Source organism: Dama dama, chromosome 19 (assembly GCF_033118175.1).
Source record: "Dama dama isolate Ldn47 chromosome 19, ASM3311817v1, whole genome shotgun sequence".
NCBI classification, from domain to species: domain Eukaryota; kingdom Metazoa; phylum Chordata; class Mammalia; order Artiodactyla; family Cervidae; genus Dama; species Dama dama.
The window spans coordinates 14,351,832-14,376,957 of record NC_083699.1 but is presented as its reverse complement, the minus strand read 5'-3'; the positions used below and the strand labels follow the sequence as shown (position 1 = coordinate 14,376,957).

Sequence of the window (25,126 nt, the reverse complement as noted above, 5' to 3'; positions counted from 1 at the left end):
CGTTCATTAGTCAGCATCTAGTTCAGGGCCCAGGATCTGATAATGCCCAATGAATTGTTTGTGGAATTCTTAACTGCATTGTAATAATCATGGGTTAGCCGTCTTCTTTAAAGAGTTCTAGTTTCTCAAACTGTGTTTTGGACACTGTTGGTATTCAAGGATAAGGAGGGTTATTATGACATTTGTTACCACACTGATTTTAGAGTTATTTTGTGGTCAGGACTCATTTGGTTGTAAGTGACAGGAACTTGGGGGGTCGGGGGTGGGTGGGAAGTGAACTGATGGTTTTTATAACTGACTGACATACAAATGCAGTTCAGGAACACTGGATCCAAAAATTAAAATAATGTCATTCATTCTCTCTTCCCATTCTGCTTTCTTCTATAGTGATTTCATTCTCATGGAGGCTCCAATAGAGGCACCTCAAGACTCTATCATCCTTCGCAGGCATGGTGCGCGGCAGTTGCGTGTTGTACAGAAAGAGTTAGTGCACTGAAAGGCTCCAAAGGAAAAGACTGTGAAATTCCTGTACCTGTGGGTGTTTCAGTGACTGATGAAAATGGTAAAGTTATAGGAGAACTCAATAAAGAGAAAGACAGAATTTTGGTAGCTGAAGGAGGTCTTGGTGGTAAATTACTTACAAATTTCTTACCATTGAAAGGCCAGAAGCGAGTAATTCACCTTGATCTGAAACTTATAGCTGACATAGGCCTGGTGGGATTCCCAAATGCTGGAAAATCCTCTTTGCTAAGTAAGATTTCTCATGCAAAACCTGCAATTGCAGATTATGCATTTACAACAATAAAGCCTGAACTTGGAAAAATTATGTATAGTGATTTCAAACAGATATCTGTAGCTGATCTTCCTGGTTTAATAGAAGGAGCACATATGAACAAAGGAATGGGCCACAAATTCCTCAAGCATATAGAAAGAACTAAACAACTGCTTTTTGTTGTTGATATTTCTGGATTTCAGCTTTCTTCCCAAACTCATTACAGAACTGCTTTTGAAACCATAATACTGCTTTCAAAAGCACAAAATCACTTACTGATTTCAGAGGTGTGAATGGGCCCTAGAATACCCAGGCCTATAAAGTATAGAAAGACATTACCAGGGAGTGGGGATCGGGATGGGGAACACAGGAGTTAGAGTTGTACAAAGAGGAACTTCAGACAAAACCTGCACTCCTAGCAGTAAATAAAATGGACTTGCCAGATGCACAGGATAAATTCCATGTACTGATGAACCAACTCCAGAATCCTAAAGAATTTTTGCATTTATTTGAAAAAAGCATGATTCCAGAGAGGACTGTGGAATTCCAACAAATCATCCCTGTCTCTGCAATTACTGGAGAAGGAATTGATGAACTAAAGAACTGTATAAGGAAATCTCTGGATGAACATGCCAACCAGGAAAATGATGCATATCATAAGAAACAGTTGCTTAATCTACATATTTCCAATACAGTATCTTATAGTGAGCCACCATCAAAGAATGCTGTTTTGAGTCCTAGAATGGATATAACTTAAATGTATTAAAAGTAATACTGAAATTGTGTTCATTTGAAAGCTCTTTGACAAACATTTTTTAGAATGTTGGTTGTTACTAACCTGCTGTATATACCATCATTCAAGAACCATATTTTTAAAGATGTTTTGTAGTTAAGTTTATCAACAGATAAAAAAATAACCGAGAGTTAAAAATGACAGTTTATAATATTATGGTCATCCACCTGTAATAACATCTTATAGTATTCTATATGTATGTCTCTAGTGAGATAATTTTTAAGGTTATAAAAAAGGATTCCTTACGAGCAACTAGGTTTTATTTGTTTGTTTTTGAGTTTGTCATTACCTGGTTCTCCTAAATTTGTAATAGTTCTCTTTTTTTTGAAAAACCTCAAACTCCTGAATTTGAACATATTCACTGATAATAAAGATCACTGATAATCAGCAGGAAAAAAAAAAAAAAAAGACTGTATCATGCCAATGGTGGGGGATGGTGGGATTTTTTTCTTATAACTCTGGCACAAGAATCCTCCTGGGGGTGGGGATTCTGATTGAACTGACTTGGTTCATGGGCTTGTACTTGAACTGATGAGTCTGATTCTAAGGGGCAGAGGATGAAATGCTCAGCTTGGGCAGGCCCAGGTCTCAAATTTATTCTTCTAGTACACATGGGAGGTAAACACACAGTTCATGAAATCACTCATTCTGTCTTTCATTATGAATTGTGCATTGCCTCCAGCTATTTCCTTCATCTTTTTTTCAGATTTTTATTGTTTTATAGTTAACATAGAATAGGGATGTCCCTGGCAGTCCAGTGGTTAAGACTCTACATTCCCCTTGTAGGGGGCATGGATTCAATCCCTTGTTGGGGAACTAAGATTCTGCATGCCACACACGAGGCCAAACAAAACAAACAAACAAAAAACCCAATACAATAAACTATTTAAAGGATGCAGTCTGATGTTTTAATGTGTATGCACCTATGCAACCATCACCACAATCAAGATAAGAAACATTAAGCTGACATGTCTTCTCAGTCTCCTCCAATCTGTTTTTTTACGACATTGACATATTTTTAACTTTTATTTTTGAGTTAACGTTAGACTTACAGTTAAAAGTCTATATTTTTAGACTTTTAAAAATGTAGTTGAACAAATGTCCATATACCCCTTGCCCCTCTTTGTCTCCTAATGTTAACATATTTGCATGACCGTGGTATAAGTAATTGAAACCATGAAGTTAACATGGGTATTAACTGTTAACTAAAGATCTCTATTCAAATGTCACCATTCTTCCCACAAGTGCTCTCTCTTTGTCCTGGGATCCCGCATTGCTTTCAGTCTGCCTTCTCTGACCATTCCTCAGTCTTCCCTCATAACCGTGACTTTTGACAAGTACAGTAGAGTTATTGTGGGTGTCGTCTCTCGTTGAGTTTGTCTGATGTTTTCTCTTTGGGGCAAGACGAACAGAATGAGCCTGTGCCTTTATCAGTGGACTGCAGCCAACATGCTGCTGTCTCATTCCTGTGATGTTAATTTTGATCACTTGGTTAATGAGGCCCACTAGAGTTCTCCACTGTAAATTGACTTTCAGACTGGGAAAAATACCCTGTTTCTTATCATATTTCCACTTTAATTTTAGCAGACATTGAGGATTTTTGCCTGTAGCAATTATTCCAGTGGTTGTTTGCCAAAAGGTGATTTTCTGTTTCCATTATTTCTTCTCCATTTATGAATTGGAATTCTCCTGTATTGAAGAGCTATTGCTTCTCTCCTTTTTATTTAATTACTCACATATTCATTTTTATCAGTATGGATATATGCAAAATATACAAAGAACTCACACAACTCAATATTGAAAAGAAATAACTTGATTAAAAAATGGGCAGAGGATCTAATTAAACATTTTATTCCAAAGAAGACATACAGATGGCCAACAGGAAAAGATGCTCAACATCACTAATCATCAGACAAACGCAAATCAAAACAAAAATGAGATACCACCTCACACTTGTCAGAATAGCTATGATAAAAAAGATAACAAATAACAAATATTGGCAAGGATGCAGAGAAAAGGGAACTCTTGTGCTCTGTTGGTAGGAATGTAAACTGTGCAGCCTCTATGGAAAAAAGTATGGAGAACCCTCAAAAAATTAAAAAGAGAACTACCATATGATTTAGCAGTTCCACTCTTGGGTATTATCAGTAGAAAATGAAAGCACTCCTATATTCATTGCAGTAGTATTACAATGGTCAAGACATGCAGGCAGTCTAAGTGCCTATCAATACATGAATGGATGAAGAAAATATGACACAGTTGCCATGTATACTCAGTTATAGAAAAGAATGGAACCTTAACATGTGCAAAAACATGGTTGAAACTAGAGGATATTAATGCTAAGTGAAATAAGTCAGAGAATGACAACTGCTGTATGGCTTCACTTACATGTGGAATCTAAAAAACCAAAGAAGTGAACAAGCATAATAAAATAGAAACAGAGAACAAACAGGTAGATGCCAGAGAGGAGAAGGACAGGAGAGGAAAGAAATAAGTGAGAGAGATGTATGTGTTACAAACTTCCAGTTGCAAAATAAATGAGCCACAGGTATGAGATGTAAAGTGTGGGGAATAGAGTCAATAACTATGTAAAAAAAGTAAAGTGAAAAATATTTGCTGAGAAAATATTTTGAAAATGAAGTTATAATCATGTTTGAGAAAATTTGAAATATTCTGGAATATTGCAATCAGAACTAGGAATTGTTTCTGTAGGTTATTATTTTTTTTTGCCTGTGATAACTATGTTGTCAACTGCACATAATTCTTCATAATCTAGGATCACTAGACTTGTAAAGATAACCCCACCAGTCATCTCTGACTTACTTAGTGGGACATTCTTCAGCTGAATCATTTTAAGTTATAGAAAGCTTCCCAGTTTTATGAAACACAGACCCTTGTCTTGTTGGAAATGTCACCACATAAATCACTGTTGGTAATCTGGCCACTGACCTGACACCACCTACTTTTGTCAGTGCTACAACTGAACTGAGTAAACTTTGTGCATAAGAATTCAGAAGTTGTGAGTGAATATGAAACTTATAACTGCCTAATAACCACTAGGAGCCAGAAGTATTGAACTGTAGTCAAGCAAAATTCTCACCATCCATGTGAGTTTTGTGGTTTTGAATGCTACAGAATTTTTGCTGAAAAGATTATCATTCTAAACGCACAGAGCAGATTATCTTTATAAATGCACAACTCATTTTGGTTGCTATCAAATGGGTACAGAATGAAAAGTATAGAGTCTCTTCAATTGATGCCAGAATCTCTGGTAGAGAAAGAATGTTTTATTATTCATTTTAGGAAAAATAACTTGACCCTGTGAGTAGGGAAGTCAGGAGCTTATCTAATAAGAAGTGTCTAAGCTACTTGACACAGGAACGTGGATAGACTGTTCGGCTCCACTGGGAGAGGAGTCAGAGGAGAGGGTCTGTGAAACGAGGCGGGGCAGTGGTGAACAGTGGCCGTCTGCTGAAGCCGTCACGAGCTGGGCCCCATCTCTGCCAACATTGTCTCACTATAACAAACATCTTTTTGTTTAAGAATAATAGATTTCCCACTGTTCATCGACAGGTGGTAGAGGTTGGGACTTTTGTTTTCAACACAATATAACTGGTAATTTTGACAAGAACATATCAACTCCATAGCATCTTTAATTCTGTTCTTCCATGGTTCTTCCATGGTTCCTTTATAATATACTCCATGCAGAAATTTCTTCCCTTGATCCTGGATAACAATGCCAGGAGACCTGATTTCTTTGGTCACTGTTGGGGAACGCAGCAAAGTCCTGAGGCTTCTTTACATTGCAGAATACAGTCTCATTTTAGAAATTAGTCCATCTAAGCTTCTAACTTCACTGAAGCCACAGGTACTGCCTCCCCCTCAGGTAAGGAGGTAAGGCCTGCTACAGGAGGGTTGCGGACTCCTGGGGAAGGTACAAGGTTGGCCATTTCTGAATTGCTTCTTTTCTGCTCCCTCCACCCCCACACTCCTATTACTTCAGTCCCTCCTGTCTCTAGTTAGGACATTTTTTAAAAAATGGAACTACGTTAAGAAAAAAAATTTTTTTGCCTGCACTGGGTCTTTGTGACTGCACACAGGCTTTCTCTAGCTGCAGCATGTGGGAGCTACTCTCGAGTCAGTGTACATGGGCTTCTCATTGGGGTTGCTTCTCTTTTTGCAGAGCAAGGGCTCCAGGCACGTGGGCTTCAGTGGTTGTGGTGCATGGGCTTAGTTGCCCTGAGGCCTGTGGGATCTTCCCAAACCTTGTCTCCTGCATTGGAAGGTGAATTCTTAACCACTGGACCACCAGGGAAGCCCCCTGAATGCTTTTTTATTTCCAGATAGAATGACCGCAAAACTGTTCGGTAAGTCCTCTTAGTTCATCGCCCTTGTTCACTGCCGCTGTAATCACGGCACCAGCAGTGGCTGTGCTTTCCCTGATGTCCTAGATACGAACAACCACAGGTGCCTTATAATTCGGAAAGCCTTACATTCTCTTGACTGTATGATTCTGTGAGGTCAACGTGATGGGAGACAACAGAGGGGTATTTAAACTTGGTAGCTATTAAAACCCCAAATTGGAGAGTGTTTAGCTTGCTTACAGGGCACCTTCTTGTCACTGAGGCCTCCTCTTTTGTTTCTTGAGACAGAGAATGTCTAAGTCAGGAGTCTGACCTGAGCACCAACGTTTCTCATAAAATTCGTGCTTTATTGCCTCCTTTTTGTATCACCTGTTAATAACTGCAAAAAATTTCTCATCTTTTATCCTTTCCTTATCTCCAATCTCCAAAAGGAGATTGTTGCAAGTATATAAGCATAGACCCAAAGCAGCTGAACTTTCTCCCTCCCCACCTGTTTTTGGGGTAGCTGAGCACTTTATCACCTCAGATTTATTTAAACCTTTTTTAATTGGAGGATAATTGCTTTATAATATTGTGTTGGTTTCTGCCATATATCAACCTGAATCAACCACAGGTATACACTTGTTCCCTCCCTCCCGAACCCCACTCCCATTTCCCTCCCCATCCCCCACTTCTAGATTGTCCAGAGCTCTGGGTTGAGCTTCCTGTATCACATAGCAAATTCCCACCTGCCATCCATTTTACATATGGTAATATATAGGTTTCCACGCCATCCTCTCAAGCTGCTCCACCCTCCCCTCCCCCCACTGTGTCCTCAAGTCTGTTCTCTATGTCTGTGTCTCCACTGCTGTCCTGCAAATAGTTTCATCAGTACCATCTTTCTAGATTCCATATGTATGCATTAATATATAACATTTGTCTTTCTCTTTCTCACTTACTTCACCCTGTATAATAGGCTCTAGGTTCATCCACCTCATTAGGACTGACACAAAAGCACTTCTTTTATAGCTGAGTAATACTCTATTATATACATGTACCACAACTTCTGTACCCCTTCATCTGTTGATGGATATCCACATTGCTTCCATGTCCTAAGCACCTCAGATTTTTAACCTTATGGATTTGGAGCATGTACTTCTGCATCTGAGAGTTATCTTTCTGAAAGTTATCTTTCTGTCCATCCTTTCCAGGCAAACATTATATTCTGTAACATGCATGTATCACAGTCCACAAACCCCAGTATATCAAGTGGACTGTGATGCTGAGGCTGCCACTGTATTTGTAGGCTCCTGTATCTCCGTGATCATGCTGGTTATAGAAATCTTTGATCAAGTTGGGAATCCATGGGCCTCTAAGCCAGTCTCTTTGTAGAAACAGAAGTAGCCCTTCCTTTTAGGTTTCATAGTTTCCTTCCACTAGGACCTGATTCATCTTTATTTGGGGCTTCTTTTTACTTCTCCCAAACATTCAGCCTCTTCCCTCAAATGTTATTTACCTCAGTGGATTGAGGCTTTTGGAAAACAAAAGCCAGATAAGTCTAGGGAGAGATTACTTCCGATTACATAATTCTTTAGGTAAGGAAGGGAAGGGGGAAAACAGAAGTGGAAAAAATTAGAGCTCAAAGCATTAGTCAGACATATTCATTCATTCTAGAGGCAATTATAGGAGAAGGCAATGGCACCCCACTCCAGTACTCTTGCCTGGAAAATCCCATGGACGGAGGAGCCTGTTAGGCTGCAGTCCATGGGGTCGCTGAGTCGGACATGACTGAGCAACTTCCCTTTCACTTTCCACTTTCATGCATTGGAGAAGGAAATGGCAACCCACTCCAGTGTTCTTGCCTGGAGAATCCCAGGGACCGTGGAGCCTGGTGGGCTGCCGTCTATGGGGTCGCACAGAGTCAGACACGACTGAAGCGACTTAGCAGCAGCAGTAGCAGAAGCAATTACACTTAAAACAACAACAACAACAACAACAAAAAAACTACCTTTTTTAAGTGCAATTTTAGGTTAACAGCAAAATCAAAGGGCTGGTACAGAGACTTCCCATATATTATTATTTCCTGCCCGCCCCGTGCGCCCCACCCCCCCATGCATAGTCTCCTCCATCATCAACATCCTCCACTAGAGCCGTAGATTTGTTACAAGTGGTGGATTTACATGGACACATTATTATCACCTAAAGTCCATTGTTAACATCACCCTTACACTTTTTTTTTTTTTTAAAAGAGAATAGTTTTATAGAAATATGTTACATTTATAGCCATGGAAAAATATTCACAACATATTGTTTCGACAGCAAGTTAAAAACTGTATCAGAATGATTCCAACGTTGCAAGACAAAATTCAGCTATGTACATAGTAAAGTCTAAATGGATGTATGTCACCATGTAACAGCAGATAGCTTGGACAGCACTGGAATTCACACAACGTAAGTAACCCTTTCAGTAGTTAAAACTGGTGAAGACATCTGAGATTAACTCAGGACTCACTGATACTAAATTTTATTGTTTAATATTTTTCTGTAATTTACTGTATGAGTCTAAGATCTGAAAGTCCTAGCAATACAGAGTATACTGAGGTTCACAGTTTGACTTACCACAGTAAATAACTTCCAACTACATTTTAGAGGGAAGTGTGATGAGGGTGTATCTTGAGATATAGTTGGATAAAGTTTCTTAAGAAAAAGAGAAAGGACTGAACTGTTTGTTTTGTGATTCTAGGGGTTAAGAAAGTGAAATAGGAATTTGGCGGAGAAATTAAATTGGAAATCAGGAATTCTGTGCAATAGTCACCTCCAGACAACAATTCCGTATCGTGGAGAGGCGGCGGAGGCGAGACAAAGAGTAGTGGTAAGACAAGATGGAGGGAAATGGTCCTAAACGAGTCTTAAGGTCCCACTCCCCCTCAGAGTTAGTTCTCTTTAAGTACAAGGGAATTCCCAGTCATCAGAAGCCCTCTCCTATACGGGAACAAGTGTTCTGATGGGTTTGTGTCTCCAGATGCTGTAAACAAAAGCGAAGCCGGGCTCAGGCGAGGATGGCGCTCGCTCACTGGGGTGCTTGTGCACTCAGGACGCCTCAGGGTGCTGGGAACCTATGAAGTCACGACGGAAGACGCTGCGCTTGAAGGTCTAGAATTAGGACGTGCCGACTTGGCTCCACGTTAAAATAAAAAATAGAAGTAGTTCTAGGAATCTTTTGTAGAAATCATCGGCCTCCGCCAGGCCCCGCCTCTCCCGGGACGCCATCCGGAGGCCCCCAGAAGGACTCCAGGCCAGACGCTCCAGGACCCGGCAGCCAGAAGCGCCCCCGCCCACTGAAGCCACCCTGGCGGCCCGCCTCGGCAGCGCCAGAGCCGCACCCGCTCCCGAGCTGCACCCGCTCCTAGTGCGCAGGCGCAGGACGCTCGCCGCCGGCCTCGACCGGAGCCCTAGCGACCCTGCCCCCGCTTCAGCCCCAGCTGTGGGCAGTTTACTTTTGAACCGCGGCCCCGCGCTCTCTCTCATTGGCTGAGGCTACGCAATTGAAGGCTGCCGGGAGACTGCGCCTGCGTCACGAGGCGCCCGAGCTCCGCCTCTTCTGAGCACCTGAAGGCCTCAGGGCGGAGGGCGGGGACGCCAAGCAGCCCTCAGCATCCGTCCGGAGGCCGTGCCGCTCTGCCGCTGCTAGTGGAGTTGCCCGGTTTCCCGTCCTCACGGTGAGTTTAAGGAGCTTTTCTTCGGTCCGACAAGGCGGCTGTGGGTCCCTCCTCTTTCCTTGTAGCCCAGGCTGGTGTACTGTGTGTGTCTGAGGCTTGGTAATTCAGAGGGCTGGCTTGGGTCCTGCGTCTCTTCCCTCTTGTCCCGGGTGAAGAGTTGGGGGAACCTTGTTTTCCCTCCCGCCGGGATGGAGCTGCATTTCCGTGAGAGACAAGGCCCTCTGTGGTGGGGTGGGGAAAGGGGCGGACTCCGCCGAGCTGGGCGACCTCTCGGGGGTCGGAGTGGGGGACGCCGAGGCGCGTGAGGAGAGAGGCCCGGAAGGATTTGTCGTAAACCTTCGAGAAAGGGAAGGTGAAGGAAGGGCCCTGGTGTTTTGAGCCCCTTCTCTGGCAGACGTTCTCACCGGAATTAACAGGGTAGGTGTTGTTATACCCATCTTACGGATGTGAAACGGCAGTTGTGAGAGGTGCTAGGTAAAACATCTCCCCGGACTCTCAGCATTTACGTGGCAGAACTGAGAGATGAACAGACGTACTGATGTGAAAAACCTAAATCAAGATTTGTGATCCTTAACTGGCATAACCTTTCACTCCTATGAGTGCTGCTTGCCTTCCAGTTAACACTCAGCTCTCCAGCATGACCATGAAGGTTTGCTCCGTCATCACCGTTGTTGCCTAATGTTTTCGAGATACTTGACTCTATAAAAAGAGGTCCTTTGTGACAGTTTATTTGGTCACAGATTGGTTGGGATTTTCAAGTTACAGTGATACCTCTCCTGCTGCTCCACAGCTATTGATACTTGTCACTACTTTAAAAAACACACACACACACACACAGTGAGGCTCAGGGAAGGTAAGTATTAAAGATAGTGATACTTCCTAGGATGTCGTACTTAACTTTTTTTGAGAATGTGAATCTGGAACATTAAGATAAAATAATTTTATTTCAGAATAAGGATAAAAGAATCCGAAAAAGTTAAAGAAGATATATATTCAGTCTCCAAAGCAGAAAGTCAACCAAGTGGTAAGTTCTGGGAGAATGAGTGAATACCAAAGAGATTTTCAGTAAAATTTTAAACTGTAAGGTGATTTAAATTTTTGACTCTTTTTTTAAAAAAGGAGTGCATGTTGGTGGTATGTAAAATTCGAAGCATGTAGAAGGATCATAAAATGAAAAGTAAACAACTCTCTTATCTGACCTATACCTTAAAGTTAGTCACTGTTAACTCTTGTTTACCCTGCTGCTGGAAATTTTACAAGAATGTGTGCATCTTAATACAGACACACACGTTTAACACTTACAGATCTGCAAGTTGAATTTATTAAGTTGTTGGGATACCTTTTTACCATGCATCTACATATTGTTGCTGCCTTCCTTTTTTTTTTTTTTTTTTTTTTACGGTTTTTTTTTTTTTTTGGTGTGACCCTTTTTTATAAACTCTTGGTTGAATTTGTTATAATATTGCTTCTGTCTTATGTTTTGGGTTTTGGCTCCAGGGCATGTGGGATCTTAGCTCCTGGACCAAGGATCAAAACCAGCATCCCCTGTATTGGAAGGCAAAGTCTTAATCCCTGGACTGCCAGGGAAGGCCCGGCATTCCTTTTTTATTTATTTTTATTTTTAATTGGAGTGTAATTGCTTTATAATGTTCTGTTGGTTTCTGCCATACAACAGTGTGAATGAGCCATAAGTATACACACTCCCTCTTGATCCTTTCATTCCCCCACTGCATTTCTTTTTAATCACCAGGTAGCTGTAATTTGGGGCTTCCCTGGTGGCTCAGCTGTGGAGGGAGAAAAAGAAAAAAAGAGAGAAATCCGCCTGTAATGTAGGAGACACTGTTCAGTCTTTGAGTCAGGAAGATCCCCTGGAGAAGGAAGTTGCAACCTGTACCAGTATTCTTGCCTGGGAAATCCCATGGACAGAGAAGCTTGGCGGGCTACAGTCCATGGGGTGGTGAAAGAGTTGGACACAATTTAGTGACTAAACAACAATAACAGCAGCTATCCCTTAAAGTAAGGGACCATAGTTTAGCTATTCTGGCAAGATGAAATTTTGATCTTAGTTGATGTTAGTTTTAACGTTGCTTTTCAGCAAACATTGTTGAATTTTTTCCACCAAGTATGTATTTTCACTTTGAAAAATATTTCTTAAAAAGGCAAAGAAAATCTTAACTCCTCATATCAGTTGCTCATTAAATTGCATTAATGGGCTTCCCCTGGTGGCTCAAATGGTGAAGAATCTGCCTGCAATGCAGGAGACCTGGGTTTGATCACTGGGTCGGGAAGATCTCTTGAAAAAGGGAATGGCTACCCATTCCAGTATTCTTGCTTGGAGAATTCTGTGGACAGAGGAGCCTGGTCTTTTTTTAGTCTGAGGGAACAGGTTGATGTCACAATGCAGGAAAATAGTACAAATGGGCAGAGTTAAAAATCAGATCTGACCATAGAAATTTTTTTGTTTTGTTTTGAGTTAGGTGATCCTTCATTATTTTTGTACATTTATTCTTCTTTTTTTTTAATCAGTTAGGGCCACAAAGATGTGAGACCCAGCTTGGGTGGTGGCACTTCTTGAATTTTCCCAGACCTATAGCTGACTCACTGTCTTAAGTCCTAGAGTAAGTCATCTAACTCTATAATGTAGCAAATTTCTTTTCAGAGGTGGTAAACTGTAATGAATGTTTTATAACCATTCATGTTTAGAGATGAAAGACAATAATGCATTGGGGAATTAAGGCTTTTAAAAAATAGTTTACACAGGAGAATGATATTTTTGGTATGCCCAGTTCTCCGTCCTCTCTCAGTGCTGACCATACATAATAAGCTGGTTAGACACTGTGGAGACTCCATAGAAAATCAACTTTGTGGAGAGAGACTGCATAAAAACTTTAGAAGTTCAATTATGTGTTTGTTTTGACACTTAAGCACAAGAAATCTGAGAAATAATTTATAAGTAGATGATTTAGCTTCAGGTTTGTTTCTGAAAAGATTTCTTTTTTATATTTCTTGGTGACTTTTAAAAGGGAAGCAGGAAATCTTGAACTAAGTTATCAGTTTGTCCTTTGTCTCTTAGTCTCCGCTGGAGGAAAATAACATTTTACTTGGGTCGTTTTAATTTTTTTGCTTTTTAAAATTATAGAATAATAGAAATTGATTCCAAAATTAATTTGGCAGGGTTGAGCCTGGCTGGATAATAGGCAAGACACTTAAAAACATTTTTAAAGTTTTTTTTTTTTTTTATTGTTTTGAAACTTACATATAATTTACCATTTTAACCATTTTTAAGTGTATAGTCAGTGGCATTAAGTACATTTTACCTTGTTGTGCAGCCATCACCATCTATCTCCAGAACATTTTCATCTTCCCAAAGTGAAGCTGCATTCATTAAACAATAACTCTTCAACTCTCCTCCCTCTAGCCCCTGGCAACCACCATTTTACTTTGTCTTTGTAGACTGTGCTTATTGGCTTTTATATTATGTGCATTTTTCATGTCTATTGTGATCATACATTTTTTTCTCCATTGACCTAATTGAGTAATTTTCTGTTACTGAGTTAACTTTACATTTTCAGAAAGAACTGTATTTGGTTCTGTACTGTATTCTCTTAATGTGATCAGGATTTGTTTTTGCTAATACTGTGTTCAGGATTTTACATCTGTATTCATTTTTGTAATTGTTCTATTTTTAGTTTTGAGTTGTCTTTGTTAGGTTTTGCAGTTGTGTTATACTATCCTCAAAACAGTTTGCAAATGTGCTATCTTGTATTCCTGAGCAGTAGTACAAGTAATTGTTTTTAACCACTTGGATGAACCCACCAGAGAAGCTTTCTCCCTTGCCCACCTTTTTTTTTCCCAGACCCTTTTTTTTTTCCCCAGAGTAGCACTTTTCCAGCTTGTGAATTTCTCTCATGGTTTGGTTTATCTTCTCTGGTCAATTTTGATATTGGAACTCACGGTAAAGAATAGTTAATTTCTTGTAGACTTTCAAATATAGCAGCATAGGTATTCTCTGTAATTTTGGCTTTTCCCATATTTGGCTTATTTCCTTTTTTTAATGCTAAACTTAGTACATTTGTTGTTTCTTTCTTAATCCTCTTGTTTGCGTTGCATTGCACGCTTAGTCGCTCAGTCATGTCCAACTGTTTTGTGACTCATTGGACAGTAGCCTGCCAGGCTCATCTGTCCATGAGATTCTCCAGGCAAGAATACTAGAATGGGTTGCCATTTCCTACTCCAGGGCATCTTCCTGACCCAGGGATCGAACCCCGGTGTCCTGCATTGCAGGCAGATTCTTTACCATCTGAGCCACCAGGGAAGCCCCTATTGCTGCATAACCAATCCCACATTTTAGCTCTTAAAATTGAAAACAGTTCCCTTAGGTCAGGAATCTCGGAGCAGGTTAGCAGTCTGCTTCTGGCCTGTGGTCTCTCATGATGTGGCCCGTGGTCTCTCATGATGTTGCAGTCATTGCCAGATTTTACTGGACCTGAAGTATCTGCTCATTATGTAGTTGCTTGAGTTTTCAGGTTCTTGGGGGTTGTTAGACTAAGGGTCTTAGTTTCTTGCCGCAGTGGTGGACCTTGGTCTGCTTGCAGCGTGGCATCCTCCTTCCCTTAGTGAGAGTGATCTAAGAGAGATGGAGAGAGCCAGAGCATTCCAGAAAGAAGCCTGGTCTTTTATTACAGAATCTTAAAGTTACGCCTGCTGTATTGTTAAAAGGGAGTCACTAAGTCCAGCCCACGCTCAAGAGAAGGGAATTACAAAAGGAAGTGACATCTAGGAGGTAGAGGTCCACATTGGAAGCTTCCTGTCATAGATAGCTAAAGGTTTGTTTATTTAAAGAGCCGGGCCTCGGGTTTATCAATTCTAACAGTTTTCTGTTTTCTAATTCACAGTTTTCTTCATGAGTTAGAATTGTTCTTTTCTTTTGCTTTTCCTAGGTTCATTTTCTTTTTTTCCCCCTAACTTTTTAAAAAAGATGAATCCTTTTTATATTACTTCTTTAGTTATTAACGAATGAATTGCATCTTGGCTGGGTAGAGAATTCTTGGGTCATATCCTTTTCCTTCCTGACCCTTGTGGGTATTGACTGCTACATTGTCTTTTAACATTTCCAGTTGCTTTGGAGGTGTTCTGTTTATCTACTGCTGTGTAACAAATAGAAGGTTTGGATGCCTGATGTCCAGGATGACTTTTTCACTCACATGTCTGGCACCTCATTGCTCCTCCACTTGGCCTCATCAGCAGAGCAGGATAGAATTTTTACATAGCAAAGAGGCAGCAATCTGCTAGGCTACCTAAGGGTTATATCCAGAACTGTCTTACTGTCGCTCTGTATCCTATTGGTCAGAGCAGTCACACGTCTTGCCCAGATCTTTTTGAGGGGAGATTAGATTTCATCTCTTGAGAGAATACCAGCAAAGTCACATCTCAGAATAATATATCTGAGAAATAATTTTTGTGGCCATCTTTAGAAATTATAGTCTCCCAGAGAATTTTGAGATCATTATGTTTTTATTTTCCTTTTTTAAAAGTGTCTTTACTGCCTAGATGCATGTGAGATTGTCTTTATTTCTTTATTTAAAATTTTAACATTTTAAATTGCCTTTTAATTTGTTGAAAGTAAAAGAGAATTTAGGTTTATAATGGAAAACAGCAGCCTCCTGTCCTCATGTTCCCGAGTCTTGATTCCTGCTCTCCAGAAGCAATCATTTCATTCCATTTAAATATTTCTTTTGGTATTGCTTCTATATTTCTAAGTAATTGGCTTTTGATTGGATTTTGGTTTTTCATTTTTAGGTATGTATTGACTTCTTATAAGGGAAGATTAAGATAAATTCTTAAACACTGTTTCCTTCCCTGTTCCCTCCTTTCAATATAACTTTCTCATTTTCTTAATTTGAGCTGTTACAACAAACCTACCTTAAACAGCAGTCAATGATTTCTTAAACAACAGTCATTGATTGCTTGCAGTTTTGTAGGCTAGTTAGTCCAGGATCATGACGCTGGCACAGTTGGGTTCTGACCAGAGCTCTCTTCCTGCTGTGCCTTCACATGGCAGAGAGCAGAGACAGAGAGGGGGCAAGCTCTGCATCTCTTCCTTTAAGGGGCGCATCTCAGTCATGAGGGCTCAGCTCTCAAGACCTAATTACCTCTGCCTCATTTATACTCTCACATTCAGGGTTAGGATTTTAGCATATGAATTTTCAGGAGACACATTCAATCCATAACAGTCATGCTTTTTGGTAAAATCAGTATTAATATTTATAATGTTATGATTAATGGGACAATTGAATTATATAATGTGCTATAATATTTCCTTTTTTCATGACTCCATCATTTTCTCCTACATTTAGTTTTCTCATTACCTCTCAGTATGTTCAGACACATGAAATATTGTCTGTTCCATTCATTTACTTAAAGACATTTCTTCTGGATTTCTGTCTTCTTCCTCTAGACTTTTTCTCTAGGCTTGCTGCACAGTTGTCTAGGATTCCATTTCACAGTTACTCTGGTGAGAATTCTTGTTTTTCTTGTCTTCCTGCAGTAGTTTTTTTTTTTTTTAAGAAATGGCAGGTAGTGGGTGTTTCAAAACCCAAGTAGTGGGTTTTGAGATCTCTTGTGTCAAACTATCTTTAGACTACTATCAAAATTTACTTTTTCTGGGTGTACAGTTTTAGGTTGGAAGCCATGTTTTCCTATTAAAGAATTGCTTCATTGTCTTTTAGTTTCCAGTGTTGTTGTTACACACAGCATAGCTAAATCCAAGATACTCATCCCAGAAAGTACTCATTGGAAAAGTTTGTTGCTCCTTTCCCCTCCTCAAGAGTCAAGACTGGTTATGGAAAATTCCTGGTACATAAAATTTCATACTAGTTTCTGGAAGAACTAGCCCTTAAGCATGATAGCCACTTTTATCTCTGTTTCTCAGGCAGCACCCAGAGTTAGGAAGTTCCTGACCTTACATATTAATAGTTATTTTCAATCAGGCTTACTTCTGTTAGCCAGTCTTCACTTCTCATGAATGTGTTGGCTAAAATCAGTTTTTCATAACAGCTAGAAGAGGGTAATTTGAGAGTAGATTTGGTTTCTGTATCTTCAAGTTATCTACACACTTCTGATTAAATTTTGTTAAAAACATATGCTGTTTGTTGTTGTTCCGTCACTAAGTCGTGTCGGACTCTTTGCGACCCCATGGACTGCAGCATGCCAGGATCATCTGTCTTCCACTGTCTCCTGGAGTTTGCTCAAATTCATGTCTTTTGAGTTGGTGTTGCTATCTAACCATCTCATCCTCTTTTGCCCCCTTTTTCTTTTGCCTTCAATCTTTCCCAGCACCAGGGTCTTTTCCAGTGAGTTGGCTCTTCACTTCAGGTGGCCAAAGTATTGGAGCTTCAGTTTCAGAATCAATCCTTCCAATGAATATTCAGGGTTGATATCCTTTAGGATTGATGGGCTTGATCTCCTTTTAATCCAAGGGACTCTCAAGAATCTTCTCCAGCACCATGATTTGAAAGCATCCATTCTTCAGCACTCAGCTGCCTTTATGGTCCAACTCTCATATCCATACATGACTACTGAAAAAACGATAACTTGGACTGTATGGACCTTTGTTGGTAAAGTGATGTCTCTGCTTTATAATACACTGTCTAGGTTTGTCTTGAGCTTTCCAGGTGGCTCAGTGGTGAATCTACCTGCCAATGCAGGAGGCTTGGATTTGATCCCTAGGTCGGGAAGATCCCCTGGAGGAGAGCATGGCAACCCACTTCAGTATTCTTGCTTGGATAATCCCATGGACAGAGGAGGGCTACAGTCCATGGGGTCGTAAAGAATCAGACGCGACTGAGTACGCATGCTTTGCAGTAGGTTTGTCATAACTTTCCTTCCAAGGAACAAGTGTCTTTTAATTTCATGGCTGCAGTCCCCATTCACAGTGATTTTGGAGCCAAGAAAATAAAATATGTCACTCCTTCCATGTTTTCCCCCTCTGTTTGACCAGATGCCATGATCTTGGTTTTGTTAATGTTGAGTTCCAAGCCAGCTTTTTCACGCTACCGTTTCACCCTCATCAAGAGGCTTTATGGTATCTCTTCACTTTTTGCCATTAGCATGGTATCATCTGCATATCTGAAGTTGTTGATATTTCTCCTGGCAGTCTTGATTCCAGCTTGTGTTTCATCTAGTCTGGCATTTTGCATGGTTTACTCCGCATATAAATTAAATAAGCAGGGTGACAATACCTAGTCGTACTACTTTCCCAATTTGGAACCCGTCAGTTCCATGTCTGGTTCTGACTGTTGCTTCCTGACCTGCACACAGATTTCTCAGAAGACAGGTAAGGTGGTCTGGTATTCCCATCTCTTTAAGAATTTTCCAGTTTGTTGTGATTTACAAAGTTAAAGGCTTTAGCATAGTCAGTGAAGCAGAATTAGATGTTTTTCTGGAATTCTCTTAGTTTTCCTATTATCCAGTGGATGTTGGCAGTTTGATCTCTGGTCCCTCTGCCTTTTCTAAACCCAGCCTGTACATCTGGAAGTTCTCAGTTCATGTACTGTTGAAGCCTAGCTTGAAGGATTTTTGAGCATTACTGTGCTAGCATGTGAAATGAATGCAATCATATGGTAGTTCAAACATTCTTTGGCCTTGCCCTTCTTTGGGATTGAAATGAAAACTGACCTTTTCCAGTCCTGTGGCCACTGCTGAGTTTTCTAAATTTGCTGACATTTTGAGTGTGGCACTTTAACAGCATCATTTTTTAGGATTTTAAATAGCTCAGCTGGGGTTCCATCACCTCCACTAGCTTTCTTTATAGTAATGCTTTCTAAGGCCCACTTGACTTCACACTCAAAAAATATCTGGCTCTAGGTGAGCGACCACACCATTGTGGTTATCTGGGTCATTAAGGCCTTTTTTTGTATAGTTCTTCTGTGTATTCTTGCCATCTCTTCTTAATCTTTTCTGCTTCTGTTCGGTCCATACTATGTCTGTCCTTTATTGTGTCTATCCTTGCATGGAATGTTCTCTTGATATCTCTCCTTTTCTTGAAGAGATCGCCAGTCTTTTTCATTCTGTTGTTTCCCTGTTTCTTTGCGTTGTTCTCTTAAGAAGGCCTTCTTCTGTCTCCTTGCTCTTCTGTGGAGCTCTGCATTCAGTTGGTATATCTTTTCCTTTCTCCTTTGCCTGTCACTTTTCTTCTTTCCTCAGCTATTTGTAGTCCCCTTAGCAACCACTTTGCCTTTTTGCATTTCTTTTTCAGTGACTTCGGTCACTGCCTCCTGTACAGTGTTACGAACCTCCATCCATAGTTCTTCAGGCACCCTGTCTACCAGATCTGAGTCTACCTATTCGTCACCTCTGCGGACTACCCTATAGCTCAAATGGTAAAGAATCTGCCTGTGAGGCAGGAGACCAGGGTTTAAACCCTGGGTTGGGAAGTTCCTCTGGAGAAGGGAATTGCAATCCACTCCAGTATTCTTGCCTGGAGAATTCCATGGACAGAGAAGCCTGGTGGGTAACAGTCTGTGGGGTCACAGAGTTGGACATGACTGAGTGACTAACACACTTTCGTCACCTCCACTGTATAATCATGAGGGGTTTAATTTAGGTCATACTTGAATGTCTAGTGGTTTTCCTTACATTCTTCAGTTTAAGCCTGAATTTTACAAAAAGCAGCTGATGATCTGAGCCAGTGAGCTCCAGGTCTTGTTTTTGCTGACTGTATAGAGCTTTTCCCATTTAGTGATGTCCATGTGTAGAGTTGTCTCTTGGGTTGTTGGAAGAGGGTATTTGCTATGACCAGCATGTTCTCTTGACAAAACTGTTAGCCTTTGCCCTGCTTCATTTTGTACTCCAAGGCCAAACTTGCCTGTTACTCCAGTTATCTCTTGATTTCTTCTTTTTATATTCCAGGCCCTATGATGTAAAGGACATCTTTTTTTGGTGTTAGTTCTAGAAAGTATTGTAGGTGTTCTATAAGTAACTTTTGAGACCAGGATATCTAATGCTTCCATTTTATGTAAGTTCAAGAGATGATATTTTCTTTACAGTATGGTTATTTTGAATATCCTCCTCCTAAAAAAAGTTGAACTTTTGGGATCCTTAAATGGGTTCCCAGGGAAAATGTTTTCTAACTTTTTAACGAGTATAGGATTTTGGAGGGAAAGATTGTGTTCAGTTTTAGGGTTACTTTTTGATACTTGCCTTAAATAACTCTAATATTAAATCTAAATTGAATATATGTCCATTGTTTAAATTTTATTCCTTTGCAAAATGTTATTCTGTTTATTTCTTCATTATGAATTCTGACATCACTTAAATTGAAAAAACGTTTTGTTTTTCTTGGGTGGTTTTTCAATTTCAGAGCTCTCTGTAGGTACAGGATAATCATAAAGACTTCCCAACATGTAGGCACTTGAATTCATCTGCAGTGAATAATGTCATCTTCTGTTCTGTTGCTCAGTTACTTTTGTTTCCTGGAATGCTTCACAGTTCAGGCTTATTAGTATCGCACACCTTGCTCATTATAGTTCTTAATGTAGTTAGTTTGAACGGCATATTTTGTTTTCAGATGTATTCTTGATAGAACATCTCCTAAGCAGAAATTTTGCTGTTTTAAAATAGAAGAACCCTAAAACTAAGGTCTGACATTTTATTAGCATTGGTCTCTTAAGGGGCAGGGTTTACTCAGCCAGTGAGTGCGCGCCTGTTGTCAGGTTCTGCACGCAGACACAATGCCTGCACTTACTGCAGGCTTGTATTCTAATGTATAGAAAAAGGTGATAAAATCTTTTATTATTGTTGTTGTTTGTTTTTTTGCTATGCCACGCAGCTTGCATGATCTTAGTTCCCCAACTAGGTGTCAAACATGGGCCTAGGCAGTGAGAGCACCAAGTCCTAACCACTGGACCACCAGGGAATCCCCACAAGTCTTTTAAATAGAGTCCATCTAAGTGCTAGAAAGTAGAAGTGCAGTGTTCAGTGAGATTAACAGGGGACCAAATCTGGGGAAGGAGGTGGGACTCAAGTTCAGGCTTGAAGGAGTTTGGTTTTGCACATGGTGAAGATGGGGCACATAGAACTATAAAGATTGAAGAGGTTTTTATGTTTATTAAAAGTACAGTTAGTTATTTGTAGATGTTGTTTATTGAAACTTGTAACAGTTTTTATAGAGGAGGATTTGGTAAGCTTTAGATTTTACAAGAATGGCACTTGGAAGGCTTGTTGGAAATAACCAGTAATAGCTTGCCAAGAAGTGAAGTTACTTATGTCAGAGAAGATCTCTGAACTGTTGCTGGATTTCTTTCCTAAAGGAAAGATGACTGATGGTGTTCTTTAGCACTAACGCTCTAGTGGTCAGTAATTCATAATTACCACTATCAACACTTCATCTTTCAAACTTTATTGCCAGGACTAATTCAGAAATGTTTTCCCTTTCCAAATCTTCAAATTAACATTACTTTAGAATATTACACTGTGCTGATTCAGGGCTTTAAGCACATACACTAGTATTCTAATTCAAGAACCTGAAAAATTTATAGAACAGTTAGAAATTTAGTAACTTACTTTAGAAACTGTGGTTGAGTCAACTGGGAATATGAGTTGAAGAATGTAATTTTGCTAAGAATCAACTTGTTATTTAATAGTTTTAACTATTCATCAATTGTGTATAGTTTTGATTTTGGCATCTTAGAATGTAAAAAGTTGCTCAGAATATAATCATTAAGTAGACTTCCAACAGAACACCCCAAAGTAACTCTTAAAGGTTATCAATAATCAGTTATTAGGAATTAAATTATATAGAAAATTATTTTAGAAATCCTCTTGTAAATGACAAGTGCAATATATTAAGTTTGTAGGTTAACACTTAAAACTTTATATGTGTGCATATATGTCTTTGTTATGTGTAGAATTAAAATACTTTTTTCTCTCGACAGGAAATGCACAATTTTGAGGATGAGTTAACATGTCCCATTTGTTACAGTATTTTTGAAGATCCTCGTGTACTACCATGCTCTCATACATTTTGTAGAAATTGTTTGGAAAATGTGCTACAGGCAACTGGTAACTTTTATATATGGAGACCTTTACGCATTCCACTCAAGTGCCCTAACTGCAGAAGTATTATTGAAATTGCTCCAAGTGGTATTGAATCTTTACCCATTAATTTTGCATTAAGGGCTATTATTGAAAAGTACCAGCAAGAAGACCATCCAGATATCATCACCTGCCCTGAGCATTACAGGCAGCCCTTAAATGTTTACTGTCTCCTGGATAAAAAATTAGTTTGTGGTCATTGCCTTACCATAGGTCAACATCATGGTCATCCTATAGACGACCTTCAGAGTGCCTATATGAAAGAAAAGGACACCCCTCAGAAACTGCTTGAACAGTTAACTGACACACACTGGACAGATCTTACTTGTCTTATTGAAAAGCTGGAAGAACAAAAATCTCATTCAGAGAAAATGGTCCAAGGTGATAAGGAAGTTGTTCTCCAATATTTTAAGGAGCTTAGTGATACATTAGAACAGAAAAAAAAAATTTTCCTAACAGCTCTTTGTGATGTTGGCAATCTGATTAATCAAGAATATACTCCACAAATTGAAAGAATGAAAGAAATAAGAGAGCAGCAGCTTGAATTAGTGACACTGACAACATCTTTACAAGAAGAGTCTCCACTTAAATTTCTTGAAAAAGTTGACGATGTCCGTCAACGTGTGCAGATCTTGAAACAAAGACCACTTCCTAAGGTCCAACCTGTTGAAATTTATCCTCGAGTAAGCCAAGTATTGAAAGAAGATTGGAGCAGAACAGAAATTGGACAAATTAAGAAACTTCTCATTCCTGAAATGAAGATCTCTTCAAAAAGGATTCCCTGTGCCTGGCCTGATAAAGAGGAAAAAGTTGAATTTTTTAAGATTCTAAACATTGTTATAGTTACACTAATTTCAGTGATACTGATGCTGATCCTCTTTTTTAACCAACACATAATAACCTTTTTAAATGAAATCACTTCAATATGTTTTTCTGAAGTCTCTCTCTCTGTTTACCAAAGTTTATCTAAGAATGTGCACAGTTTAAAGAATATACTATGTCACACTGTGTATTTACTGAAGGAATTCATGTGGAAAATAATTTCTCATTGAACATTCTAATCTGGATTATTTAAGTAGGCTTATTCTGTACAGCAGAGGCTAATGACCGTCGCTAGAGGAATATAGGGGCAGCTTGGATAAATAGCAAGCTAAAGTTTGTTAGAATTGCAACAAAAATAATCCCTTTCATGCTTCTGTTGAATACAAAACGTGTCATCAGAAGTTAGAAAGGAGACAGAGTGTCTGGTTTTCTGAAAACCAGAACAAAATCTAGTGATTACTTAAGTATTAATACATTATCCCATTTTTATCGGTTTGTAAGGTTGACTTCTCATACCAGTAGTTTTAGCATTATATACTGCAGTGTGGTTGGCTTTGCAGTTTTGTATATAGTTTTTAATTAAAAGATGTCAAAATCCCGAAAGATATAGACACTTTTGAATGGGCAAATAAAGATGGTGAGAAGAGGTTTTATATTTAAGTAGCTAAGTCAAAGTGATAGGGGATTGCTTATGTTAAAGATATGTTTGATCAAATGTACCTGATCCACACATTAGTGTGTTTTAGATTTAAGAGCCTATAGTTTCTGTAACATTCATTCCTAATAAAACTGTTGCTTTTGGAACTCTAAAGTGTTTTTAGGGACAAAACAGTAACATTTCCTAGCACTTACTGTCCTATGATTTGTGTACATTTATTTTAGGATTGTATTGATATTTGACTTTTGTGTAGTCTTTGTCTTATTATTCATATCAGTTCTTGGGAAATATTGATATGTCCCACCCTCATTATGTTTGGATGGCATTATGTTAACTATATGTCTTTATAATTGTCTTAAATTTCCTTAGTCTCTTATGCTAATGCCAAAGCACCAATAATTTGATGTTATTTTCTTGAATTGTAAGGGGCGTCTGCCTAGCTACCTAAGTCAGATCCCTTTGATGTAGTTCCCTTTTTTTAACAAGGACTGAATTGTGGTCCTGGTAGGACTGCTGACACTTTTGTCCATGCAACCCTAAGTATAAGCTCACTTGCCCAAATTCCAAGTTGGCTGTAGTTTTAGACAGCGTGGTTAGGAGCTGATGGCCCATGGTCCTACAGGCGGCTATAATCAGGGCACCAGTTCCAGAATATCCTAAGACTTAGACCTTATCTGCTGAGAACAAGTCTCAACACTAAAGATGGCTGGCTATACTCAGTTCATGATCAGAATATCAAAATAGCACAACTATTGCTGTTGTGTGGCAAAGAACATTTGTGTGGGCAAGAGAATGTTGTGTGGGCAAAGAACACTTGCAGGTAGATGTGTATACAGCTACACACCAAATGAAGACTGGAGTTGCACTGACTTGATTAAAGTTAAAACACAGAAATGCCACATACTTTTTGCAATACATACAATTAATCTCACATTTCTGAAATAAGTATTAATCCTTGCTTTTTTGTGTATTAGGAAATAAGATGCAAAATTGTCCAAAGCCATTTATTTAGTATGAGACCCATATATTTTTTTTAAGAGTTCACCTGTTGTGTTACCTTTAAAGAATTTAAACCAAGATTTTTATTAGGGTTTCTAACATGTCTATGAATCACAGCTAGAAATGGAAACATTTTAGGTTTTGACATCCATTTTTAATAACTTGCCAATTTTTAGTAAATAATACTTTTACATAAATTTTATGTAGGCTGCATGAATAATCCAGTATACAGTTATTCTTTTGATGAATTTGTAGGAGAGAAAGTGGTCTCCCCGTCCTACTCCTCCGCCATCTTGGCTCCTCCCCTCCAGTATACAAATAACTGACTTTTCCATGCTCTTCTGTTTTGTATTTTTGAGGATGAGATTATAAATTTAAAGTATATAATCTTAAGTATTTCTAAGTTTTTATGTGTAACAAAAGTTTACATTGTAATAAACTCATTTGGATCTTTGCATTGAGTGGCTTAATAAGGTGCTGAAACTCAGAGGTGGTTGCTTTGGAATTTTCTTATGGGCTATGGGCATTATCTACTTTAACTTTTTAAAAGCACTACACTTACCTATTAGTTGAATAAATATAAAAATATTGAATTCATCTCTGTTCTCACCAATGAAAAGACCTTGATTATACTGATACTTTTTTCTAGTTACCTTTCCCTTGTATAATCTTGACTTTATAAACATACTTGAATTTTAGATCTTCCTTTATTTAAGTCCATGCTAATGTATTTACATCTTACTGATTATGATACAGACTGTCTTTGTTGGGTTTTAGTACCTAAACAATAATGCACTATGAATAACAAGGTTATTTTAACAAGGTTATTTTAAATTTTAATTCTCAGGCTGTCTATCTAGATACTGAATAGCTTAGACCAGACTTCTGATTCAATACCAGGATTTTTTCTGAAAATGAAGTGGTTGC

General features: G+C 39.1%; 2 protein-coding genes across 2 annotated transcripts; both read left to right on the top strand.

The window, feature by feature from the left end:
- Positions 1–396: 396 nt before the first annotated feature.
- On the top strand, positions 397–1,065 carry LOC133073961 (GTP-binding protein 10-like; the record flags this gene model as incomplete). Its single annotated transcript, XM_061167939.1, has 1 exon — positions 397–1,065. A coding segment is annotated over one exon (669 nt), but the record flags the coding sequence as incomplete, so codon positions are not given.
- An 8,420-nt stretch (positions 1,066–9,485) lies between these two features.
- TRIM59 (tripartite motif containing 59) lies at positions 9,486–24,653 on the top strand. The gene is made up of 3 exons (XM_061168241.1): positions 9,486–9,627; positions 10,578–10,651; positions 21,561–24,653. The coding sequence occupies exon 3, from the start codon at positions 21,564–21,566 to the stop codon at positions 22,770–22,772; it is 1,209 nt and encodes a 402-aa protein (XP_061024224.1). The 5' UTR covers positions 9,486–9,627; positions 10,578–10,651; positions 21,561–21,563; the 3' UTR covers positions 22,773–24,653.
- The last annotated feature ends 473 nt before the right edge of the window (positions 24,654–25,126 follow it).

Bases quoted from the DNA above. Each gene is read 5' to 3' on its own strand.
- TRIM59 (XM_061168241.1), top strand. From the start codon at position 21,564: ATGCACAATTTTGAGGATGAGTTAACATGTCCCATTTGTTACAGTATT.